Source organism: Nansenia antarctica, assembly GCF_963989245.1.
Source record: "Nansenia antarctica genome assembly, chromosome: 10".
Lineage (NCBI taxonomy): Eukaryota > Metazoa > Chordata > Actinopteri > Argentiniformes > Microstomatidae > Nansenia > Nansenia antarctica.
In genome coordinates this window covers 15,850,561-15,878,197 of record NC_137680.1, presented here as the reverse complement: position 1 = coordinate 15,878,197, position 27,637 = coordinate 15,850,561, and the positions used below count along the sequence as shown (strand labels likewise).

General features: G+C 50.5%; 1 protein-coding gene across 1 annotated transcript in view; it reads right to left on the bottom strand.

Annotated features, from left to right (window-relative positions):
- The window catches only part of vps13b (vacuolar protein sorting 13 homolog B), a gene marked incomplete at its 5' end in the record, with an annotated part of 281,095 nt that overhangs the window by 141,606 nt on the left and 111,852 nt on the right, over positions 1–27,637 (bottom strand). The window contains 3 exon segments of the mRNA XM_080541013.1: positions 6,685–6,812; positions 18,418–18,562; positions 20,394–20,512. Coding sequence (XP_080397139.1) covers positions 6,685–6,812; positions 18,418–18,562; positions 20,394–20,512 — 392 coding nt within the window.

Sequence of the window (27,637 nt, the reverse complement as noted above, 5' to 3'; positions counted from 1 at the left end):
GTGATACGTACTGTTTGTACAGGGAAGCAGAGACAGCGCTGTCTTTGACCCGGCCAAAAAGCTGTGCGCTGTCATATAGATGTGCTGTGTGCCTCTGACTGGCTTGCTGTGCCTCTGTGTGTGTGTGTGCGCATGGTGTGTCCGAGTGTGTGTGTGTGTGTGTGTGTGCGTGTGTTTGCACGTGTACGTGTGTGCGTACATTTGCGCGTATGTGTGTGTCTGTGTGACGCAAGGAGATGGACTCTTCCCTCTGGCATTGCCTCCAGCTACATGCTATATCCATCTAGTCTTGTCAGCCTGTTCTCTATTACCTTTCTGGACTCCTCTGCTCTGGAATCCCAATCTCTGACCCACATCTATAAATCACCACACCAGATACCACAGCAATCATCCCCGGGACCCAGGGGAGTCAAGTGGTGAAAGCTGACAGAGAGGAACACATCACCGGACAGCTAGTCACAGCGCAGCTCACATCACTCCACATGATTGGGATACGACCATGGAGAGGAGAGGAGAGGAGAGAGAGAGAGAGAGAAAGGAGAGAGAGAGAGAGAGAGGAGTGAAAGAAAGAAAGAAAGAAAGAAAGAAAGAAAGAAAGAGAGAGAAACCTGTGCTCAATTGGGGGGTGAGTGAAGTGACACACGGGCCAAAGCGGAGCAGAGTGTGAGCGGAGAGTGTGAGTGACGGCTTGGTTATTTAGGAGGTGGCCGGGCACTGATCTTCAGAATTAGCCCCCTGATCCCTCCCCCCCTTCAGGCCCAGTCATGAATGAGCCTCTCCTCTTACACCCAGAGCTCCTCTCAGACTAAGTCTGGCTGGATCGGGAAGCTAGCAGATGCTTTTCGAGTAAATAAATACCGCCAGACCAGACAGATTCAGACCAAACAGGGGAGAAAATAATGACAACAAAAAAAAAAGAAAAAAAAAGAAGAAGAAGAAGAAACCAAAAAAAAAAGAGGAAAAATTACAACACGTCCATTTGGAGGAGGTATGTTGATTAAATGGTAGGTTGCCTGAAAACAACTTTCTTCTATGTTCCCTCCGCTGGCCTAACATCACAGGGTCTAAATATGGAGCCCATTTCATTTTTGCTGTTCTGTTCAGCTTTATTTAGATGAACTCCCACTCCAATCAGACAGCGCTTCGGGAAGCACATGTGTGGACCCTGTTTCAATTTCAGACTTAGAAAAAAAAGGAGTGTCCCTCCTTTCCTTGTAGCCGGCGAGAGTCCAGTCTAAAGCCGCTGTGCTGTACAATGTTACTCCCTGGAGCCAACGGAGATGGTTTATCCTGGTCCAACAGAACAGGTCGGTCCTCGTGGCTGGGGAGGCTGAAGGCAAACAGGCGCACGGTCTTAAAGTTGGGCCCATGTGGAAGTGGCTAATATAACTACAGGAGGCGCTTTTAATCCTCCTGGCAGAGCCACTACAAGACAGCCTGGAGGGGAGGAGGAAGGACAGACAGGCTGTCTAGCCTGCAGAGGGGGGTTACTGAAACAGCCACAGTCCTGCATTGCTACAGAGTGAGCGGACGTGATAGTAACAGCACCAGTTTACCATATCACTACAGAGGGAGGTTACTGTAACAGCATCACTACAGAGGGAGATTAGTGTAACAGCATCACTACAGAGGGAGGTTACTGTAACAGCATCACTACAGAGGGAGGTTACAGTAACAGCATCACCACAGAGGGAGGTTACTGTAACAGCATCACTACAGAGGGAGGTTACTGTAACAGCATCACTACAGAGGGAGGTTACAGTAACAGCATCACCACAGAGGGAGGTTACTGTAACAGCATCACTACAGAGGGAGGTTACAGTAACAGCATCACTACAGAGGGAGGTTACTGTAACAGCATCACTACAGAGGGGGGTTACTGTAACAGCATCACTACAGAGGGAGGTTACTGTAACAGCATCACTACAGAGGGAGGTTACAGTAACAGCATCACTACAGAGGGAGGTTACTGTAACAGCATCACTACAGATGGAGGTTACAGTAACAGCATCACTACAGAGGGAGGTTACTGTAACATATGGCTCCATATGGCTACAGAGGGGGGACACAGTAACAGCCCGGGCCCACGTCAGGACAGGGGGCTCTGTGTGGATGACCCCTGTAGGCAGAGAGCACCTCTCCCAGGAGCGCTGACACACCAAACAAACCTGAATCACACACACAGCAACGAGACACAGGAAATCACCCAGAGATAGGGAGAGGAAATTAGAAACACCCTCGTTGGATCCCTGGCGAAAACATTCCCAACTCCGGGCCCTGAATCACACTGGAGGGATTCGGAGCAACGGAAACACATCCCTTTTGTTTTCAAAATCCGATACTTGGCCAAATGTAATCTTCCTGTGCGATGCCGGACAATCTCTTTCCTGCACTGGCCACTGAAGGTCCACAGCACAAACCTCCACCCACCCCCCACCACCCCCCCGCCAACCCACCCCAACCCACCCCAACCCCCGCCCCGACCTACAGTACACACACGCTCACACACACAACCCTCTCCTCCAGCATACCTGTGTTTTTAAGTCATTTCTAAAATAGAACATTGTAAAAGGTAAGGGAAGCAAGGCAAAGAGTTGAGCTTGTGCCTGGAGGGGGTGAGGTGGGGTGGGGTGGGTTAGGGGGGGGTTGGGGGTCGATCGCTTCTAATGTCAGAGGTTTAAGAGCGAGAGCCCCGGACAACATAGCGGGGCTCCACTCAAATAGCGCAAATAATCCGTGGGCCTGGCAAACACAATCACCCTGGCCTGTGGCCCCGCATTCCTGCCCGGGCTGCTTACAGAAGCTGACAGGCCCTGGAGGTCCCGGCGGCCGAGGTGGAAATCTGCAAAAATAAACGCTTTAGGTGACATGAAGGCTTTGTTTGTTTCTACTGGCCGTGCTGTTTGTGTTACCGTGGTGGGTTAATTGCGGCTTTGATCGCTACGTTTATTGATCCAACATTGGCCTTTATGAGTGTGGCCAGACTGGCCCCCCCCCCATCCACCCCCACTCCCTCCACAGTCTCCCGCCCCCCCCAGGTGGCTGGGCTGGGCTGGGCTGGGCTGGGCTGGGCTGGTTCTCCCACCCAGGGCCTGAGGGCTCAGCTCCAGGCCCTCCAGAGTGCCAGGGCTCCAGGGCTCGGCCACCACCAGACAATCCCTTTAAGCGCTTTTCCAGATCTCTCTGGAGCGAGGGGGTCAGTGGCCTGGGCTGTGTGAGGTCATCACCGTGCTGCCTGTAACAGAAGATGGAACAGAACTCCGGCCACGTCACTCTCCCCTCTCCCCCCCCCCCACCCCACCCCCCCCCAGCGCTCTCACTCAGTAAACAGCTAATGACAGATCTACAGTTACATCTCCGGGTCCTGATTTAGATCAGGCGCTACCAGAGCGGCTCCTACGTAACCAGGAGGGAATGTGCTCTCTCTTTCTCTTTCTCTCTCTCTCTCTCTCGCTCGCTCGCTCTCTGTCTCTTTCCCTCTCTCGATGAGCTTGGGATTTGACATTGATTCCTGGACACAAAGAGGCAGGGTGAGTTCAGATGAAGCCCTCAGCGTTAACCCTTCTCTGTGTTTCCACGAGGGCCACTTTCAGACGGAGGCTCCCATTAAACCTCCAGGAACCCACAATAGAGGAGCCTAGCCTTCTCCTCGGCCTTAACATAAACACCACTTGTCATTTCCCATTTGTGCCACAGAGACTCCCGAGCCTACACTTAGTTCCACCTCCTGGCAGCAGCATAACCCAAAACACTGGCCCCGCTCCCAACAAGGTGGGCTGTCAGACCAATCTACCATGAAAGGGCCCCGTGTGTTTAAGTGCGGGCCCGCTGTAATCCTCGTAGATAAACAAAAAAACAAAACCATGTGGGAGGGAGACAGCGAGGTCTCGAGTTTGGCTTCTCCTCCGCTGATACACCCTGTGAGAAATGAACGCTAGTCTAAAACAACACGGCAGAAATTAATATCAACTTCAGTCCAATAATTTACGTCCATGAGATTTTTTTGGGGTTCCTTTTTTTTCTTATTTTTTCTACTTCTTCTTTTTTCGTTCTCAGGGAAGCGCTGGTGATTTACACGGACAAAATGAACGTTGTAATAGCAAATCATGTGACAATACCTAGATCTGACAAAGGCAGGGAGGGAGGGAAGGAGGGAGCGCGGGAGGGAGAAGGAGAGAGAGGGAGAGAGAGAGAGAGAAAGGGAGGGGGCAGAGAATGAAGTAATGTGCCTGTACGAGGCTCTCCAGCCGGGGGTCAGATCCTGTTCATGGAAACCATCTGGCCGGGTCCCTCTGAGCCACACCAAACACAAATGATCTCTCAAAAAAAAATATCCTATTCATTAATGCATGGCAGCTGCAGGCACCAGCGTTACTTCATTTTTCCATGGCAACATCCTTTCTGTTTCAGGGGATCCCATTTCAGTTTTGGTAGCAACGTACTCCTCTGCCAATGCTGAACACATTCATGTGTTAAATAGAAGGAATTATTGCAAAATTCCTGAAATAGAATCACCTCCTGTTCACTTCTGATTATATCAGGGCTGGGGGGAGCAGGAGTGTCCTGGGGAGGAGGAGGGAGGGGGGGAGGGGGAGAGAGCCGGGGTGAGGGGCAGCTCACCAAGGGTGAGGGCAAGTGGCCACCTCAGGGCATGCCAGGCCAATACTGGCCAAGGTGACAATTACCTACGGTCTTCAGTCATAACCTAAAGTGACTACTAAAATAACACCACCTACGTCTGACCATGGAACCAGCTGCCTCTTAGGAAAATACACTTCTCTACTCGTACTTGTTTTTTTTCTTTTCTTCCCGTCCCTTAATTCACTCTCTAACCGACGCTGATCATGTGCAGTGGCGTCTTAAAAGGCTCCAAATGACGGTATCACTGCAGGCTTCTGACTGCCGACTTGGATGGTATGTCCCTATTACCTCACTGGAGCTGTTGCAATGGTGTGGGAAAGAGATTGGATCTCTCACTTTCATGAGAAGCCTCTGAACTGATGAACTACCGTTTAAACAGAGAGCAGGACCCCGTTCCCAGCCCCCCCCCCCCGTGCCCCCCCCAAGCAGTGATTTTCGGAGCCACGTAAATGGATCCATTTCTCCTTTGAGCTCCTCATATGGTTTCACCATTAGAGATCCATATGTCTTTATCATAGACAGCTTTTCTAAGAAAATAAAAGGGACTTCTGTGATGCCTTTGGACGGGTCGCAATTAATGTTCTTTTCGTTGGCCTTTTCATTACCGGGTGAGAATCACATATCTCCTAGTGAGGAAGGGGAGGGGGGGGTGAATGGAGACATGGAATCTAAGGCCCTAGTCCTCTCCATAGTCAGGCCTTGAGTCATGGAGGAGCTCTCTCACACGTACAGACTTGGTTCTAACGGTGCCAGACATAGAGACAGACTGTGACACTCCCGGATAAAAATGATAATATGCATTCTAACCAAGTATGACGAGACATCACTTATAATGATGTAAGAAATAGGCACCGTGGCTGACATTGAAAAAGACAACCAGAGCACATGGGCTCTCAGTCAGTCTGTACTCAGCCCAAATGGGTTGTTCCTGTTCCCCTTTCTGAAGGGATATTCTCGGTTTATGATTCTCGAGTGTGAAATGTCATCTGAGATTGAGCGAAGTAAATGATCATCACAGCCTCCCACTGTGCTCGGCATTGACATGCGTGCTTTTTTACCCCGGTGACAGAGTACCCGAAAGTAAATCCAGTGAGGGGATTTTTTAAAACAGTTTACATGATCCCCGGCTATCACACGTTCACATCCTCAAACAGCCACCTCGGCCTAAGTGGATTCAGCAGCCATAGAATAATAAATTCTCCTGTCCTTCTCCGAAAAAAGACGGAAAAAAAAAACCCCACATGCCAAATTGGGCACATGTGTAGCAGAAGTGCGAGCCATTAGGTATTCTGTTTACACCGCACTAAAATAAATGGACTAGTTTTGTTTGGGGATCTCCAGTCCTTCAATACCAGCTGTCGGTTTGGTCCGCTTCCATTCACATGTCAACGGGACGCAGTTCCCTAATTGCTGCTACATGGTGTGGTCCCGGAACTGGGGGAAACAGCCACCGCGGGATTCTTCCAGCATGAACACCACAGTCAGTCCTTGTCACACACGCACGCACGCGTGCACGCGCACGCACACACGCGCTTGCATCAGACGAGCCCCGGCCGGGGCCGCGGCTCGCAGTTGTCAGCGGCTCTTTATCCGGCTCAGATGGCGAGGGTTTGTGATGTGGGCTCCGCTGACTAGTCCTCTCAGGACACAATGGAGAGCCACACAATAGGAGCAGTCAGTCGGCCAGGGGTGGGCCCCGTATGTACAACAGGCTAACGCCAAACAGAACCAGAGACGTTGCAAGCCGCAGACAGAGAGAGAGAGAGCTGAGGCGGGCTGGGCTGTGAAAGACCTCAGTGAACGGTGACGTAATGGCGGTAAGAAGAAGAAGAAGAAGAAGAAGAAGAAGAGGTGGATGAGGAGAATGGTTGGGGGCGGAGGGTGAAGAAGAGGAGGTTTGTGGAGAAGAAGATGAGAAGGAAGAGTGGCGTGGGTTGTGGGGTGATGAGGAGGAGGAAGATGAGGAAGAATGCTGGGTGGTGAGAAAGAGGAGGATGAGGAGGAAGTGTGAGGGAGGGAGAAGAGGGGGGGGGGGTATAGTACCTGTAGGGTGAGGCGTTTGACAGCGTCCCACACGTGAGCAATGAGCTCCTTCATGCGCTCCTCAGACGTGGTCCAGGACTCTGTGTTGGCGGGCATCACCTTCATAGGGATGGAGAGAGGCCGCGACTCTGAGAGAGAGAGAGAGGGAGGGAGGGAGGAAGGAAACAGCACCAACAGAGTTACCACACAACAAGATATCTAATCGACCCGTATGACACGTTTCTCATTGTTCTTGTCTCTAGACCTGTGTGGTAATAATACTGTGATGGCTAAGATATTACCGATAGTAATAACACTGTATTAACATGTCATTAAGTACTGTAGTGTTTAGTAGGTACTGCGGTTGAGCGGTTTATGCTATTATGCACACGTGTCGCGAGGGAGGCGTGCACACACACACACACACACACACACACGTCGACCCAGGCGTAATGAGACATGAAGAACCCCTGGGAACGTGAACTTTTGCGGTCACAGACACGACACGACTTTCACGTGGCCCAGACAATGTATGTTTGTTCCAGCGCACACACACACACGCTCATGGTTACAGGCAAGCACACAAATCACAGAGGAGCTCCCCCATTAAACTCCGTCCAACTCGTCTGCTGACACACACCTTCAGTCGATGTGAAAGAGAGTGCACCCATTTACCAACAGAGAGAGAGAGAGAGAGAGAGAGAGAGAGAGAGAGAGAGAGAGAGAGGAGCGGGGGATGTTAAAGCCATCAGAGCAGGCCTGAGCGTCAGAGGTGAGAGGGGGACCGTGAGGTCTCGGAAGAGACATTAAGACATATTCCATGATTTAAAGGTCTACATGCTCAGCAGCTCTCCCAGAGCTGTCATGAAATAAGGGTGATGTCACCCTCTCCTGAAATACTTTTCAGACCGACGCTCCCCAAATATCACAAAAACAGCTGAGGGGGTTACCACGGCAACGGCCGTGTTTCCACGGCGACGGTCAAAATGGCCGGTGGGTTGCGGTCACCGTGGCATCTTGCCCCGTTGCTGTGGGAGGGGGATGGATTGAGCTCACAGGTGTGCGGTTTGTTTGTGTGTGTGTGCATGTATGTGTGTGTGTGTGTGTGTGTGTGTGTGTGTGTGTGAGTGTGTGTGTGGGTGTGTGTACATCAGGGGCCTAGCTAACTCATGGGGAGAGGTGGTCTGGACATCGAGGTCATCCATTACTCTCACGCTACGCACCCTGGTACTTCAAACGCCAGGGATGGAGAGATGGAAACATGGCTGTGTTTTCGTTGACGACACAGTGTGAAGTGTTGTTCTACTGTTCCCTGCTGTACTGTTGGACTGTCTTGTGCTGTATCGTTCTGTAACATACTATATTGTGTTGCGTTATGCTGTATCATTCTGTAACATACTATATTGTGTTGCGTTATGCTGTATCATGTTGTAGTACTATATTGTGTTGCGTTATGCTGTATCGTTCTGTAACATACTATATTGTGTTGCGTTATGCTGTATCATGTTGTAGTACTATATTGTGTTGCGTTATGCTGTATCGTTCTGTAACATACTATATTGTGTTGTGTTATGCTGTATCATGTTGTAGTACTATTGTGTTGTGTTATTTTATATCATGTTGTAGAGTACTACCGTATATTGTGTTGCGTTGTGTTATGCTGTATCATGTTGTAGAGTACTATATTGCGTTGAGGTATGCTATATCATGTTGTAGTACTATATTGTGTTGTGTTATGCTGTATCAGGTTGTAGAGTACTAGATTATGTTGCGTTATGCTGTATCATGCTGTAGTACGATATTGTGTGGCAGTCCCTGCTGGGACCACATATATTGAGAAATGTATGGACTCACTACAATGTAAGAAGCTAAATGGCATATGTTACATTTTATTATATTCTGTACCATGTTGTAATAGACTATGTTGTGTTGTGTGGTATCATGCTGGACTGATCTGCTCTGCACTGCGTGGGGCGCTCAGACATGACGGTGCTCTGTGGCCGCTCCAGGCTGTCATGTGGCCTGTGTGTCTAGACTGGGGGAGCGCTGGGGAGCCTTTACCCCAGGGAGAGGGCACCCTGTGGTGGGAGGGGAGTTGAGGGAGGGGGGTTGCTCCAAGGGTGGTAATCACAGACAGCACACAGCACCACAGTCCCCGCTGACGTCAGCCGCCAAATATACCCCCACCCCCCCCCACACCCCAGACATCCCCAAACAACACCGTCACTCTTCCCCCTCGCAGCAAGAACATGGGAACATACAGCACGCAGCAGGAGGGAAAACCAAACCCCCCCAAAATAAAATGTGCCATGATATCATGAGCATTCACACCCAGCAATCATCGTTGATGAAAATCCTAAAGAAAACAGCACCACCCTGCCGAGGACCGGTTCTACTGGTGCAACATCATCTCCAGGCACCCACTCATTCTGCGTCTCTCCGACTTACACGGACGATTTATCATGCCCTGTGAGGGTATTAGTGTGAGGTGGGGCCTTGATCCGTGGGTGTGTGTTTGTGTGTGTGCCTGTGTGTGTGTTTGTGTGTGTGTATGTGTGTGTGTGTGTATGTGTGTGTGTGTGTGTGTGCGTGTGCGTGCATGCATGCGTGCGTGCGTGTGTGTGTGCATCCATGATGCGTGTGTGTGTGTGTGTGCGACTTTGTGCACGTCTCCAGGTCCTTCCAGGAAAGAGTGGCAAGTGTGTGTGTGTGTGTGTGTGTGTGTGTGTGTGTGTGTGTGGGTTGCAGAGTCAGTGTGCCGCGGGGCCGTCTCACACACAGAGGGCTTAGCGCTGAGACTGGATCACGCCCAGCGGAGGCACGGCCACAGGCAGGTAGACACATTAACATTACAACTCCGGTTATCCCACCGGCTATTAAACTCCTGGAGGTCTGGGCCGCTGAGTCTCCCCAGGTTTTAATACAATCTCAGGGCGCGCCATTGATTAATAACCGTCATTATTTTTGGAAAAGAGGGGCCCATCTCGTTTTTTTAAGAGGTGAATCTGAGCCTGTGAGAGAGCGGAGCGGAGCGGGTCCTCCCAAGGCCCGTCGGCGGGGCCTGTGGTGTGGCAGGGCCTGAGCTGAGCTCTGGTGGCACGGCGGCGGGGCTTGTGTGGGCGAGAGGTGATGGGGAGCACCCGGCAGGCTCTTAAACCGCCCACACTGTAACGGCTCCTCCGGGCCTCCTTAGAGCAGGGTTAGTCCCCGTCGTTGGCCATCACAGCCCCGTCCCGAACCCTCCGCCCGCCCGCCCACTCGCCCTTCTCTCCCTTCATGTTTGCCACGGTCCCGGCCAGGCCCTGCCAATCACGTAAACACGAGCTGCGCTAATGGCGATTATTCACCCTATTTTACAGCTCCAACTGTCATATCTCAGAGCTTGTGAAACCAGAGGGCTTTGAAGCCCATGCAAGTGTGAAGTGATCAGAGAGAGCGAGAGGGAGACCAAAGCTCAATTAAATACCAATTTCTTGGGTGAGAAACAAATCAGTGTTCCCCCGCTTTCACTAGCTAGTTCCACCACAACAGTCGAAACTGAGCAACAGGGTCATAAATGTGTGGAGGGCACGGCGACGGAGAGAGTCCCCCTGTCCACATCAAACAGCGCCCTTCAGTCAGACATTCCCCCGGTCACAACCCACCAGGCATCATCGTCATAACAACGCCAACGGACGTGTCTTACAGAGAACATTCTTTGCCTCACCGAACACCAAACACAGCCCAAAGTGTCCCTCTGTCCTTCGAGAGCGGTTGTGCAACTCTCACTTTATAAAAACAGCCTCAGCTGAAGGATCAGTGTTTCTTTCTCTCTCCCATATCTCCCAGTCCGGTATGTTCCCCATTACAAGTGGTTTACAATAAAATGAAGTGTTGTATATTCTCTTACAGCTGCACGCAGAGGCAAGCATCTAACTTTCTAATAACCGAATTGGGTATTTGTTTTGGATGCAGGTCTGTGTTTATTTAAATATGTATCCGACTTCATTTGTTACCGTGCTATTCAAGCCGCCAGAGGAACTGGCATGGCTGGAAGTGGTTGGAGTGGCTGTGCTTCAGGCCTCTATCTTTCACTCTATGTTTCCTTTTGTTCTAGCGGTGCTGAGGCTTGTGGAATTGAGGCTAGCCACTGAGGGGAAGTATCCAATAAGTCAAGGTAACTGTGGCGGCGAGGCACACAACATGTGGAGAGAGCACTGACGCCTCGACAACCCCAGAGTGACCATGGGGAAAGATGGCCCCTGTCTGCTGCCAGGGAGACCACACCGCACTCTGGGAAAAACCAAACATCTTGTTTCTGTGACACAAAGCCCTTATGAAGGGCCTGTTGAATCCTCTCCAACCCCCTGCTCCTTACTCCCTACTTCTACTCTTACCTTAACCTCAACAGAAAACTCCAGCCAAAGTCTACAAATCCACTATCACGGGGTAAAGTAATACCTAAGGACAGCTTCTCTACCTATGTGCTGGAGTACATTTCAGTGAGTGGACCGGGCTCGTCAAGGTACTGAGAGGACAGAAATACTCTAATCCTCCCGGTAAGCCTCCCGACCGCAGCCCTCTCCTGTGGGGGCCAGCTATCTCATTATTCCTCCCGTTTATTGTTTTCTTTCTCTGGACCTGCCTTCATTACCGTGATAAATTATTGACTTTGTGAGAAAAATTAAACTACATAAATAACCGTACAATGAAAACATTATCCCTCGCACAAGTCTTCGGCAGCCAATAAAAACTGTCTGACTTCCATCAAGCTACTATGGTCGGGAGCACAGCGCAGTAGGCCGGGGTTCTTTTCCTGCTTTGCTTTTGCTCTGCTCTCTCCCGAGTCTTTTTCCGACGTAGCGGGTTGAGAGGAACGGGGGAACAGCAGGTCCTCGTGAGCTTGAGGGAGGCCCGAACCGTGACCGCCTCAAGATGTTGTCTTCTTAAAGGATTCCGACATGAACAATGACACCGTGACTCCAAAGCCCCCCCCCCTCCCCTCTCGGCAATGTCTCACAGTAAACAAGCGCATTACATTTATAATCCCATCATCTCAACGACAAACAGAGAGGAACAAAGCTAATATTTTTCCCCCTGACTTTCGCTGCGGCGCCAGATCAGAGTATATATTTCTTTCTTTCGCTAAAATTGCATGTGCTGTCCCTGCGCCAATGGCTAATTTTAGGATTGAGGAGAGAAGCCAGTGAGGTCATTACTCAAGTAGACGCTTGAACAATGAGGAGCTCTAGAGGCTTGCAATGCGAACAGGTCCGGTGCCAACATCGCTTTCATTAGGACAATAAAGAAAATACTTAGGGCTAGTTTTATGTGAACCAATTTGTGGTATAATTGTGGGGGAGTACCACAAACGACCCCAAACTGAAGGGAAAAAAAACATACTTGTTTTCAAAGTCATTGGTCCATATAGTACTTGTAAAGGATAATTGCAGAAAAACAAACATTAACACTTCCATGAGTGCGTTCCTCGGTAACACTCAAACACACCCCTGAGGTGACCCCAGCATCAGTAAAGTGTAGCGTCTGACGTTCGACTGGAGGAGCCATAACCTCCTGCCGGTCCCCGTAGCTACCTCTGCTCTCCTTCCTCCGGAGGATGAACAACCCCAGTCCGCCCACAACATCTTGACTGCTTAAGTCTCCTCTGAGTGCAAACAAAATAAGACGTTATTACATAAGCCACACATTGACCAACTGCACATGGTAACCAAAGGAGGGCTAATAGCCTTGTGTTCATAACAAGTGATTCCCAGGCCGTCTTAGAAATAAAGAGAGACAAAGCTAACCATGATGTTTGTGTTGTTCTCCCCCTCAGGGCTCGGCCCAGTCAGACGGGGGTGCCTTGGAGCTGAGCAGCACTACAGGGCCCTATGATATCACCTAGCCTTAGGCTAGTCCTGGGGAAATTAAATGTATCTGTGTGTCTCTGTGCATTTGCCTACACATTCACAGGCACCTCGTAGGGCCCAAGTACAGTCCCTCTTGATTAGCATGAAACTGTAGCTAGGGTACAGCATGTGGCTAACACAACAACATAACACTCCCTTCTACATCAAACCAGTGCCAGGCAGCCATTCAAGTGGCCAATTGGAAGCAGGGACAGCCTTACAATTACAATTGTTTTGACGGATCTTTTGAAGTACCAAAACTTATGAAAATAATTTCAAAGGGCTTATACTTTATGAGTGATTCAGAATACTCTCAGGGTTGATCCCTAACATGAAATCAAAACCGTCCTCACAAGGGAAAATCAGAAAATCATTGAGGCCGACGTGAAAATGATATGCTGGGAAAGCATGTAATCAGGTGGAGCAAAACAGTGTGGATATGCGGCCCTCTATCTCAGGGAACATCCAACCAACCTTCTCCAACCTCCTCCTCAACATGTCCTCGTAACATCGATGCCTTCAAACTGACCAGTCTAATGAAAAATGCCCTTTGTGTAGGTTTCCACTGGTAGTATGGGCCCTACACGCCTTCCCCAAGGTCACATGGAGAGCTCAGCCTAGCTCCAGTGGCTGTCTTCCCCAAGGTCACATCTAGAGCTCAGACTTGCTCCAGTGGCTGTCCAGTTGGCAGTGCGCCTCAGCTGAGCCCCTCACCTCCCAGGGCCAACACTGTTTATTTCCCCTGTGTCACAGCGCATGGCGGGTCAGACGTATGTGTTGACTCAAACTGGCAAACAACCTGTAGATCTCTCCTCTGTTTATGTAAATAGAGTATGAACACTGAAAAACAAAACGTCTGCATGATTACGGCCTAAGCCCCTGAGAAATTATGCCACAAATAAGCCCGGTATTGAAAATCAACTTTGTCATATATCTGGACGTTTATTTGGAGTTACGTTAAAACAAACGCATTAGAGCTACCGAGTGAAATGCCAAATTACAATTTAGTACCCGCTCCAAGAAGGAAACCAAGTCGGCAATTTAGATTCATTTCTTACAACAACGCAATTCATTTTCAGAGCAATTATCAATTTTTACTGAAACTCCCGCTGTCAGAATTGATGAGATTAAGGCCCATCAGGCGACCGTTTCTCAATTGCGTTCAAATAAAACCTCCAGTAAATCATTACTGCTTATTGACTCAATCCAAGCTAAACAGCTGGATCATATTTCTGGGTAAACATGCCATTATTAGATAGATTCAAATCCATCAAAGGACTACGGTAAATGGTGAGAACCACTGACCAAAGCCATAGGGAGTTAAGTCCAACATACAGCATAATCATTGAGGCGTAAACACAAACAAAAATATGATAAACCTTGTCCTGTACTTTGAAGGCTGACCTTGTCCACAATGATGTCCTGTGCAGAACTGTCAACACGAAGGCTCTTAGCTCCTGCAGTTCCCCAGAGCTCCTTATTCAGTGTGCTGTTCAACACATGGTAAAGCAATTAATAAATCATCCTTAAAGACTCTAATTCCAATGATAACATGTAAAATGTCATCAGCTCTTCTTGGGGGTAGCTGGCAGGCCGCTTAAGTGCTCCAGCGCAGCGGTCCCTCTCTACTTGATCCTCCCAGACCCCTCGCTCCTCCATCACAGGCCTCATGCTGTACCAGGGGGAAACAAATACCTTCCCCCCCAGCGCCCTGAGAGACATGGGGCCTTCACATTTTATTCATTACCGTCATATTCTCTGCCATAAAGTCATTTCACACAGAAATTAAATACCCAATTAATCACAGGAAGGAGAGATTTTTTCGCGACGGTGTAAGGAAGTGTAGTTAAATGATGAAACCGAGCACTTGAGTGAGTTAGAGCAGAGGGGTTGTGCCTCTCATCTGATTGTCTTGACGTCGGGAGGCTCATTGTTTCACATAATGAGAAACACAAGGCTAAATGCCTTCTACCCTCTCCTAATTTTGATTACACTAGGAAACAATTTGTAACTTTTACATCTGTTCTGCCTGCCTGCGCAGCTATTTCCAAGGAGATGCAATTCGTTTTTTCAAGGAGCAGCTTTTTTTTTGGGGTGCAATTTGTCATCTTATTCTGAGCCCTAGCAAAGTACAAACACCTAACAAAGCCGTGTTTTCCTTTTTCAGGAAAAATATTTGGAAAAGAGAGGACCAACGACCCACTCAGCATACTGTGTTGTTGTAGTGTACCAATACAAGCTTATAAAAAAAAAGAAAGGGAATTTGAGTTATAAACACACCCTGGTACTTAGCATGGTGTTCTATTACTGTACACTGACCATGAGCCCAGACGGGGTGGCTGTCTGTCTGTCGGTCTGTCTGTCCACTTAAACACTTCTCTCCATATAAGAAATCCAATAACACATTTCTATGCCTCACTTTATGGGCAACGCATTGTGAAACTCTTGTGGTTTACATTCAGTCGGCCATAGACATACAGTAGACAGACAGACAGACTGACGGACAACTGGCAGGGTCCAGAGGGCTGTTCGGCAGGCGTGCTACTGACACACTGCAGCCTGTTTGGACCTGTTTGTATACGATGGGATCCAGGGTGACTGTTTACTGACAGCCTTTAATGAGGGAACATACCGTATACTGTAGAGATGTGAGTAAGCAAAGACGGCGTGGTATGGAAAAGCCATTAGCTGAGATTGGACGAAGGAACGTGGCGGGGAAGGGGGAAAACGAGGTTTGACCTTTTTACTGCTGGTTTTTACCATCTTTAAAGAGCGGGGGAAAGATCCCTAATGGATTATTTAGTGCTAGAAAATGTCTATAGGAGCAATCTCCTATCAAAACACTCAACGAGGAAATACACATGCTAGTATTTATAGCGAGAAAATGACGTCACCAAAAGCAGGGACCATCTATTGTTTCGCAGACGAACTTGCTTATACCTGAACATCTCATTCATTGCAATCTTTTAGCAAAAGCATCTTTTAACCGTAAAGTGTTTGGAGGAAATTGAAGTTTAAATACAGTCGAAAATTAAAACAACTTAGACTAACTTAGTGGTGAAATCGTATTCAAAAACAATATCCTAATTCGGTTTGCAGTTTCGGAGCCAGCCAAGTTACTCCATTGAATTACGTCAATTACATAATTGACGTTATTCAATTGATATTATCGATACTGCAACATGAACAAGCTATTACGTTTATAAATGTCTAAAGTACTCAATTAAAACCACCTCTGCCCTACATGTAATGGTCCCTGTGTTTTGTCACAGGCAGCTCCTAACGAGGAGAGTGTTCCAGTGAGCCTTCCAGGTAACAATTGGCGCTTTTCCATCAGCGGCCCGGATCGCTTCGGGTCGGGTCGCTTCGGGTCGCTTCGGCCCGCTTTTGAACAGTTCTGGTTTTCCACTATACACAACAGACCAGGAACTAGTAGGAGGAGTAGGCGATAGTAGGCGGAGTTACGCGTCATAACAGCGCGCCATGGTGGTGACGTATATTTTCACGAGACACAACACAGCCACAACAACAGCGACATGGAGGAACTTGAAGCTATCGTATACTTTTTCCTCGGCATGTGGTATATTACTAACCGTGATTTTTTTGGGAGAGAAAGAGAAAGAGAGAGAGGAAGCTATGTACACATAATAAAGTCATGTTTTTTGAACCCTTAAAACCACTGCCTTCACTTGTCTGCTTTATGAACTGTAGTATCATTGTGTGCCGTGTTATTCACGGACAAACACGGTGCCCTTTGCGGGTTAATAACTTCGGTTTACCGTGGGTTAGGATAACAATTCAAACGTGTCCGGATAGGGGAGAGGACAGGGAATCCAAAACCATTTGAATGGTGTCGATCCTACACTCCTATCACCGTCGACAGCGCGGAGCGAATTCCCGGGTAGAAATATTCTCTGCCCCCGCTGTCAACAGGAGTTTCATCCAGCAGCAAGCGGTGCTTTGCGGGTTAATAACTTTGGATTACCGTGGATTAGGATAACAATTCCAACGTGTCCGGATAGAGGAGAGGACAGGGAATCCAAGACCATTTGAATGGTGTCGATACGACACTGTTATCAAGGTTGACACCGATGGTGAAGTTAGCAAAGGAGTATTGTGTTTGTAACACCTCCGGTGTTATTCACGGGCAAAGACGGTAAACGGAGGCACCCTTTGCGGGTTAATAACTTCGGTTTACCGTGGGTTAGGATAACAATTCCAACGTGTCCGGATAGGGGAGAGGACAGGGAATCTGAAACCATTTGAATGGAGTCGATACGACACTGTTATCACGGTCTATGACACAGCGCGGAGCGAATTCCCTGGTAGAAATGGTCTGTCCCCCCGCTGATATCCTCCATGACGTGCTGCTGCTTAGAGCAGCGGTGAACTCCCGGTAAACGGAGGCACCCTTTGCGGGTTAATAACTTCGGTTTACCGTGGGTTAGGATAACAATTCAAAGTGTCCGGATAGGGGAGAGGACAGGGAATCCAAAACCATTTGAATGGTGTCGATCCTACACTCCTATCACCGTCGACACAGCGCGGAGCGAATTCCCTGGTAAAACGTTTCTCTCCCCCCGCTAGTTTGAACCAGCAGGCGCGGTGCTGCGAGCAGCAGCGAGTGAACTCCTGGTTCATTGAGTTTACGGTTAAAAGCATAACTTCTCGGGGTGTCAGCGTGGTGGTTAAGGGCTCAAAATGACCGTATACCGATGGTGAAGTTAGCAAAGGAGTATTGTGTTTGTACCACCTCCATAGCCGATGTTATTCACGGGCAAAGACGGTGCATAATAGCGATTTTTGTGTTATGCTTGTTGTAAATAAAAGTTCTATGATGCATTGAAATGACATTAAACTAAGATAATACGATGGTTAGCATAATTTTTCGAATCTTTATTAATAAGCTATTACAGAAACTGTAGTGACATTTTCCAAGAGCGAATGTGGTATTTCAAGATGGCGGTTAGCGAAAAAAATCTATGAACATGGGATGACGATTTCCATTGACCAATCAACGGTGTGCAGCGTCACACGTCACACGCAGCCTGGCAAAAAGGTTCCGGGTCTACATTTGGACCCTGGTATCGAAGGGTAGCTAAAGAAGCGAGCCGAACCGAGCCGACCCGACCCGGGCCGACAAATGGAAAAGCGCCAAAGAAGCAGGCCAGCCCGGGCTGGCACGATAGTGGAAAAGGGGCTAATGTGGGTTCAGGACCATGATGCAGTCTGCTCCTGGCTGGGCTTGGTGCACCTTCCCTCCACCCACCCTTCCATCCTCTCATCCCCCAGTCCTCGCATCCTCTCATCCCTCTCTGTCTCTCTCTCCTAGAGCTCAGACTTTCCAGTTAAGACACACATGCTGGAAAACATACTGGAGTGAACCAGAAGACGCTATAATGGTTCAACCACCCTGTGTGTATTTGTGTGTGTGTGTGTGTGTGTGTGTGTGTGTGTGAGGAGGGGGGGTCCCAGCGTGTGTGTTTGTGTGTGTGAGGAGGGGGGGGTCCCAGCGCGTGTGTGTGTGTGTGTGTGTGTGTGTGTGTGAGGAAGGGGGGGTCCCAGTCAGCGGAAAACTGGCACTCAGAAGGGTCCCAGCGTCCAAGCCACCCGTCTGTTCTGGACATACACAGAAGCAGACACATGGCAGAGCAGCCAGAGGACAACACACGACAGGGTGAGTTTACTGGAGGGGCTTCTAAAGACCCGGGATTCCTCAGGTGACAGAGAAAGATAGATAGAGTGAGATATCGAGATCAGAGATAGACATGAACGATTAGAGATTAGAGATAGAAATGAGTGATTAGAGATAGACATGAAAGATTAGAGATTAGAGATAGAGGTTTGACCCGCCTCCTGTACCAACCTGTCACCGTCTTGGTTTTGACGGGGCTGCTGGCGTAGTCTGACGCCTGATTGGACGGTTGCTTGGCCACGGGCGTGCTCCCCACGGACACCTCGTCCTCCCTGCGCTTGGCCGCGGGCATCGCCATAGGGACCGCTCCTGCAGCCTGCAATGAAATCACAGCATGGCTTAGCGGCACCCAATGGAGTCATGGGACATGTCGGGCCTCTGTGGCTAAATGTACCTTAATGGTCGAAACACTGTCGGTTGAAATTGAAAACGAAGAGACAGTTCAGGCTATTTCTGGTATAATTGTATTTACTTCAGCAGTCAGGACCTATTAAGAGGTAATTCCACCCAGTAACAGCTGCTTATTATGACTTGTGGTGGTATTCTCTAAACCAACATCTCTTTTGACTCCTAATGACTTCTCCGTCAATATTGAGACGCGGGAGGGAGGGGCGGACGTGGCTACCTGTAACCGTGTGTTTCAGCTAGCTCCAATAATGAAAAGATCTGGGTTAGTCGGGGGAACATAAGACGGGAAAACAAGGACTGGAGAGGGGAGAGAGAGAGAGAGTAGTGGCGGTCCGGCCGCGGCCATGGCTCCAAGATCAACAGTGGGGCCAGTGACGGGTGACTGTTTGTCTTGCGCGGCCTCACACACCGCTGGCAGCTCACGGCCCTGGAAACACCACTGGCACCTCCTCCAGCAGCAGCTATGACACAGCTGCAGGGAGCAGAGGCCAAGTGCCTACTGGAGGCTGAGCAAACACACACTAACGCACGCACACACACACCCTTACGCACGCACACACACACTAACGCACGCACACACACACTAACGCACGCACGCACACACATACTAACGGACGCACGCACATACACTCATGCACACGCATACACACATACAGTACAATCATACACACTCACTCATAGACACATACACACACAAAACACAAATACACAACATACACGTTTTATGCAGATGCAAGTATTTGCACTTTTTGACACTAAATCCCACTATACATTACACACAATTATCTCATACCCCAGTGTTTATAAATATGCAGATGTTTGAACTAAACACACAAACTCTCATACATCCAAAAGCAGTGACTATACATGTCATAGTCAAGCTGAACATTTAAATTTCTCCTTACACAGAACGGAAAATATGTGCGCGCACAAAGTTTAACGTTCATCCTAAAACGTAAGTACCTGAATAAATGACCGTCATTCATTCCTGGTGAGTGACATCATGTGAGCTACTCCCTGCACGCCACACAGAGGGGCCGACAACAGAGCCAGAGCACATTCCTATCTGTCTCTCTCTCTCCTGACCCCAAACCCCAGAGTCTAGGACTCGTCCTTCGCCGCTGTCCTTCAACTGAAGGGCTCGTGTCTAAACCTGGCGAAGAAACCTTGAAATCAGCCCTGACAGTTGGATGAGGAGCGGGTTATCCTTCACACTGGCACTGGTTCAAGCAATAACATGTGCTTCCCCAAGAAGCAATGACCCCCAGTCACCCCGCAGGAGGAGGAAAACCAGGGCACGGTGCTGCTGGAATACAGACTCCTGCAATTACTACTCTGCTGAAAAACTGTGGGAGTCATGAAACAGATGAGCTTACTGAAAAAAGAAACATTAAAAGTCTTACAAAGATACTTTCATATATATATTTATGTGTACGGCCAAACCTGCATAATATCCAGGCAATCAGACTCCCCCCCCCACCTCTCCCTGTCTTCTGCTGCTACAGTACGTTCAATGTCCGTAATCACAACCATGACCTCTGTCAAATAAATAGAGAGAGGCTGGATGGAAGACAGGGTGCAACAGGACCGTTGTGGAAAAGGTAGAGGAGGAGAGGAGGGAGGGAGGGAGGGAGAGGGAGAGGGAGAGATAGAGAGAGAGGGAGAGAGAGGGGGGGGCGGGGGGGGTGTTGCTGGGTGGCTGGCCTTGTCCTGTTGTAGCTCGCCTGGGCCTAGTGTACCTGCGGCTGCTGCTGCTGCTGCTGCCTGCTGCCTCTCTGGGGCTGGTGGAGGAGCCATGTGCAGAAGACTGGGTCCACGTTCACCGCAACACCCTGGACACTGACCAGCAACACAGCTCCTGCAGAACACAAACACACAGAGACAGAGAGATTACTGGAGGAGTCAGGTTCAGCATTCGTGGCTCAAAGTCAAGGCACTGGGGAGGGGATACTGAATCTGGTTTCAACTTGAATTAATACTTGAGTCAAATGCATGATCCAAACTGGAATTCCAACCGTTCTGGGTAAACGAAGGAAAAATAAGACAGTAAAAGAAAACAGATCTAGGAGGTTCTTTCGCCGTCGACAGTGAGTCGGATACTAAGACGTTCGGTCTGACTTCGTTACAGCTACTTCAGCCGCGCGCCAGGCAATATATACTGTAATCAATGTCAACATATTTCTGATAATTTAAAGTGACTTAAACAAATCTTCCCAGATTTCGGTGTCGTTTTTCTCCATTACCAAACATTTACACCGTGATTTAATAGGCTGCCAGTGGGTATTAGACACGTCCCATTTAAGCAGGCGAGGGCACAGTTTGTTTCAATTGTGTGTTCAAAGTGTGTCGCGCAAAGCCAAGAATAACATTTTCTTTTGATAAATCTCTATGAAACTCAAGACTTTCTGGGGGTTTAGTTTATTCTTAAATAATAATCTTTACCAACAATACTGGCCTGAGGTAATGCGTTAGGATTCTATCAATAATGACTGCCATGCCTGGGGGATTAGTGGGAATTCTCTGGCGTGCTGTGGAATGCCTCAATCTAACGATAAGGGAACCGCTATGGCCCTCTGATGAGTTTCATAAGTTTGGAGGGGAGCTTTGGCGCTCGCCAGGTTCTTTTGTTTCAGGCCCCGCGGCGGGGCTGTGGCGGCGTATCCGCTCTGTGGCTGATTGCTTTACGCCGCAAAGGACACCTCTCAGCCCCCGCTGTGGCCCTGTAAGAGCTCAAAGTACCCCCCCCGTCCCCGTCCCCCCTACCCTAACCCTCCCTCCCACCCCCACCCTCTCGCTCTGCCCGACCGGCTCTCCAGCTTGGCAGAGCTCTCTCCTACTCCATCTCTCTCTGTGAACAATGCAAATAAAAACCCTCTCATTTGCTCCACTTTCTTTACGAGGTTTTTCTCTGATTTGTGGCTGGAGAGCCCGGGCCGGTACAGTATAGAGTCCATGTGGCCGTTGCTGCATTGTGAAACACTGGGAGTTGCTAAGCATTATTCAACGGATGCCCTTTAATCCATTGGGCACTCATGTTTTACGCTGATTGCAGAATCCATTCTGAGGGTATGTGGCAACTTCTACTGCTCCTCGTATGAAGTCGAGCGGATTGGCGTGCCCTTCTCCCACTCTCCCACCCTCCCTCTCTGCCTCCCTCCCTCCCTCCAAAGGGAATCATAACCTCAACCCTGTGGCTTGAACTCCTAAACCACACTGTGGCTCCTTAATAGGCCTTGGCTGTGTGTGCAGGATGGGGGCCCGCTTTAAGTGGTTTCACAAGGGCTATACCAGAGCACAGGGCTGTATGGAACAACCACTGAGTGTAGGGTGTGTAGCCCAGATGCATTAGGAGATGCACTAGATCCCTGGGTCCTGGTGACTCACGGTGTGTGTGTGTGTGTGTGTGTGTGTGTGTGTGTGTGTGTGTGTGTGTGCGTGTTTGTGTAGGCTAAACTATACAGGGTTAACCCTCATCATTGTTTACCCTCATCATTAACCATTATCCATGGATCTTGGTAAATGATTGTAAAGAAATTGAGAAAATATATACCGTATGAAGTGTCTAAAAATAGGCCTGAGAATGGTGAACATAAAGGTACCAGACTGCTACTACACCACCAGTGTGTGTGTGTGTGTGTGTGTGTGTGTGTGTGTGTGTGTGTGTGTGTGTGTGTGTGTGTGTGTAGTCTCCATTCAGACATGGCAGGTCTTAACTGGGTCGTGTGCACACTACCAGTGCTGTGACAGGTGCTTCATAGAGATGGATGTTTGTTTGCATTCTACGCGGCCTAATGACAGCCATTTGGCCTCCGACGGACGTGAAGGCTCTTTTCAGCTGCACAGTAAAACTGGCACTAGGGAATAATAGCTCCAAATCATCTGTCTTGAGAAAATGTGACTGTTGACCTTCGCTTCTAGGAACAGCGGTTGTTACAGACGCCCGCCTATGTCCTTGTTTCATCTCGCTGTTGACTCTGCGGCCCCGAAATGACACCTTCTTTTTAAAGTACACCTCTGTGAAAGGCTGATTTGCAAAAAAGCACGACCTCAGGAAAGTGTTAAGTGTTATTCTTGTGGGTCTAACAGGGTGGTATGGTAATTACACAAAAGTGATGACAACGATAACACAAGTGTTTTTCTAACTTCCTAAGTAATTCTTCAACAAACAGAAAGAACTCCAGGAACTTTTCAGGGCCCTGATATCTAAAAATACACACACACACGTGCACCGAACACACATGCACACATACACTCACAGACACAGACACACACACAGACAGACAGACAAAAACACACACAAAACACACACACACACACACACACACACACTTGCGTACACACTCACTCACACACAGTCACTCACACTCACACGCAGTCGAACGCACACACTCGCACGCATACACACTTGCACGCATACACACACACACACACACACACATACACAGACACAGACACACACACACCTTTGCTCACCACCCCACAGCGGGCCTATTAATGTCAAGAGGTTTCCATTTGTGGCCCAAGATTAATAGAAAAAAAAAAAGGAGTAACATGCTCCCAGTGTTGTTTTATGGGTGGCTGACATCAGACCTGGGAGCAGGCTGTGGTGAGAGGCAGAGTGAGGGCCATGGAGGGGAGACAGACCCTCTGCTCCGCCTGTCCTCCCACAGCCTGGGGGGGGCTGATTAGGGGGGAACACAGGGGCTAAAACCCCCTGGTCCGCAGGTGGAGAGGGAAGCACATGGGGGCACGTAGAAGCCAGTTAATCCCTCTCAGAATCGGCTCATTGTTGGACCCGAGCGGGCCGGCGGTCCGGGGCCCAACAGAAAAATAAATAAATAAGAGCGCGTCAGCCAGATGAATTTGGACAGGTTTGGTTAATTTCGAAGCCAAGTAGCAAAACAAAACATTACGCCAGCGTGGGCTATGCGCTTAATTGCTTTTCCGATGAGCTCATTGACTCGAAGGTGTCTTGGAGCGGGCCCGCGGCGCTCGACAGGTGTTCTTCTCATGGGCTGGCTGTTAGCACGACCTGCTGACACCCTGTGGAGGGCCTCAGCTCTGGGGAGGGACGGAGGCTGACACGCGGGGCCCACACGGCTGGGTCCACACGGCACCTCACCGCAACGCTGCAAGGCGTGGGCAGGGGGGGGGGGGGGGTCGGGAGGGAACAGCATCACAGGGGGAAACACCACAGGAGCCAGGGCTCAGGAAGGACACAGGCACGTTTGACTGAAAACAGACCTGGAGTAAAAACGGAAAGTGTGCTCACTCTGTGGGAATACGCTGGGAGGTGGAGCTGGGGCTGAGGCTGAGGCTGGGGCTGAGGCTGAGGCTGGGGTTGGGGCTGGGGCTGGGGCTGGGGGCTGGGGCTGGGGCTGAGGCCGGGGCTGGGGCTGGGGCTGAGGCCGGGGCTGAAGCTGGGGCTGGGGCTGAGGCTGGGGCCGGGGCTGAAGCTGGGGCTGAGGCTGGGGCTGGGGCTGGGGCTGGGGCTGAGGCTGAGGCTGGGGCTGGGGCTGGGGGCTGAGGGCTGGGGCTGGGGCTGGGGCTGGGGCTGGGGGCTGGGACTGGGGCTGGGGGCTGGGGCTGGGGCTGGGGCTGGGGCTGGGGCTGGGGCTGGGGCTGGGGCTGGGGCTGGGGCTGGGGCTGGGGCTGGGGCTGGGGCTGGGGCTGGGGCTGAGCTTGGGGCTGGGGCTGGGGCTGGGGCTGGGGCTGGGGCTGAGGCTGAGGCTGGGGCTGGGGCTGAGGCTGGGGCTGAGGTTGAGGCTGAGGCTGAAGCTGGGGCTGGGGCTGAGTCCGGGGCTGAGGCCGGGGCTGAGGCCGGGGCTGAGGTTGGGGCTGAGGCTGGGGCTGAGGCTGGGGCTGAGGCTGGGGCTGGAGCTGGGGCTGGGGCTGAGCCTTGAGCCCTTACACACTGTACAGCCTTTCAACAGGAGATCTGTGGAAGCCCTTGGGCTGACAGGCCAGCTCACCTCATAAAGCACTGCTACAGGGCAGTAACAGTCACCGGGGTGATGTACGGCTGCAGCCAGCTCCATCCTGCAGTCACCCCCCCGCCCCCTTCTACACAACCCTCTTACTCTGACCAGAGAGGTCACCAATCAGTCTCTCTCCAGACCCCACAGTAACTTGAACATGGGGGCCTGAGAGGGACAAATGACAGGAGATAGCGAAAGTCAAAGGGGCTTTGGGATGTCATTCTCATAATCAAGGTGATAAGTGAGGGGGGCCCTGGGACGGATCAGTCTGGCTCTGAGTGGACCGGATATACATCATCCAAATGGGACCAGAGGAGGCCGAAAAGCTTCGCCTCAGCCTCGTCTGTTTCCCACTGAGAGAGAGACAGAGACAGAGAGAGAGACAGAGACAGAGAGACATTCATTCCCATCATTGGGGTTCCAGTCTTCCCCATCTGTTGGTGCCTGGTGACTCATCGCCGTTATCTGTGGACTCTCCCCATCATTCACCCCTCCGCTTCCACTGCAGTTCTCAGCGTCAGTTCACCTCGGCAGCCAGGGCCTGCCATGGCGGAGTGGAGGGAGCTGGGTTTTTGGCAGGCTGAGACCGGGCTAAGGGGCTGGAGGCTGAGAAGCTGAGAGGCTGGGAGGCTGAGAGGCTGGGGGCTGAGAGGCTGAGAGGCTGGGAGGTTGAGAGGCTGGGAGGCTGAGAGGCTAGGATGCTGAGAGGCTGAGAGGCTGAGAGGCTAAAAGGCTGAGAGGCTGAGAGGCTAAAAGGCTGAGAGGCTGGGAGGCTGAGAGGCTGGGGTGCTGGGAGCTGAGAGGCTGAGAGGGTATGGGGGTGCTGGGAGCTGAGAGGCTGAGAGGGTATGAGGCTGAGAGGCTGAGAGGCTGGGGGCTGAGAGGCTGAGGGCTGGAGGCTGAGAGGGTATGGCTGGGGGCTAAGAAGCTGAGGGCTGGGGGCTGAGAGGCTGAGAGGCTGGGGGCTGAGAGGCTGAGAGGCTGAGAGGCTGGGGGCTGGAGGCGAAGAGGCTGAGGGCTGGGGTGCTGGGAGCTGAGAGGGTATGGCTGGGGGGCTAAGGGGCTTGGGGGGCTGAGAGGCTGTGGCTGGGGGCTGTGGAGCAAAGGGGCTGGGCGGGGGGGCCTCGGGCAGAACAACAGCAGCTTTATCTGGGTCCAGATGTTGATAAGGACAGCATGGGCAATCGATATCCCCCTCTCTTCCACTTCACTTGTGGGTTCATAAATTCATATTAGCTCCCCCGGTGTTGAAAAGCCAAACAGTCTCTGCGCAATCGCTCCTGGGTGCCACGGGGTGGATCTGTAGCAGCAGCAGCAGCAGCTATGCAGACTGCAATTTCAGCTGTTATCTATTCCGTCTCGCTGTTATATGGAAACTCGCTCGCTAATGGGAATCACATTGGCGGAAAACGCACGGAGCCACGAAACATGTGACCTAGCCCCCCTGTCAGCGAGATAGCGTTCTTTAACGAGACACGAAGCAGAGACGAGTTTTGAGGCCTGATTGCATTAATGATACTATTCATTACTGGGAGCATCGGTGCGGCGGTGGATAGGGCCAGTTAATCTCCTGTACGTGGGCCCCCGATGTACAGCCAAGCACTGGAGTGACATATTGCATCTGTACGGCACTACTGAGCTCATAAAATAAACAGGCTGCTGAACTCTCTCAGTAACCACTTTGACACTTTCCCCCTGTCGCCTGACATCCAGTCCACTGTAATTGACAGACCTTTTTGGGGTATTTTTCTTTTATTATTATTACTACTTTTCAGTTACATTTTGAGAAACAGTTGACTCGAACTTCTAGATTCGTTCTAATCTAACAGGAATCAATCTCTCCCCAACTCTCTCTCTCTCTTCCCCTGATATATACACAACCAGCGAAAGTGTAAACCAACAAATTGAGATAATGCCTTAAACATGTATAACGTATAAATGTATACAATGTATAACGTATACACAAACAAAGCAATGTAGACACACATACACACCCACCCACAGTAATGTGCTGTATCCATTAGAGGTTGTGCATGTCAAGGTGCAGGTCAGGGTGTTTTGGGTGAATGGCTGAGTGGCTTCACTAGGGTGCGTGACAGACGTAAGGCCGGCAGGTCTTCAGGTGTAGCAGTGGACCACAGTGCAGAGTGCAGTCAGAGAGGACGCCAGGTCTCTACCCTGTACCTCAGGGTACGCCTCTAGTCTGGGACCCAGGCTCTCTCCCCCCCCCCCCTCCTCTCCCCTTCTCCCTGCTGCACAATCCCAGCTGGCCCTGACGGACCTCCCGACAGCGGGCATCAATCCGCCGGTCGCCCCCCCCCCCCCCCCCCCCGCGCGCCAGTCCCCGCTGTCACCAGAGAGTCAACAGAGAGCCGCGGGAGGACAATCAGGTCCTGTGTTGGATTACATTCATTCTGCTTCTCCCTCAGTTTCAGCAACGGACATTTGTCAGTTCTGTGTGTTTTAAATGATCTTAATGACAGATCAAAGATTCCAGCTGAGAGTAGGCCTGGCGTTTTCACTCACTCAGGAAGCTGCGTGTGTGTGCGTGTGCGTGCGTGCGTGTGTGTGTTGCACAGAGATTCAACAACACATCTCTCCCTCTCCTCTGTTTGCCTCTCTCCTTCACATGAGATGATATGAGAAGCCATGCATCCCTGGTAGTCCTCATCTGAACTCACTCACACACACTCACACACGCACGCACACGCACACACACACGCACACACGCACGCACACACACGCACACGCACGCACACACACGCACACACACACACACACACACGTGCACACACACACACACACACACACACACACACACACACGCGCACACGCGCACACACACACACACACACACATGCACACACGGGATGTGAGCTAACATGGTGAGGGATGTTCACTTGAACCTGGAGAAGACGGGAGCGCTGTCACATTTGATTATCTCTGGACGGCCCAGTAGAAGTCCTGGCTAACAACATCCTGAGTTCGCCCACTCACACAGACAC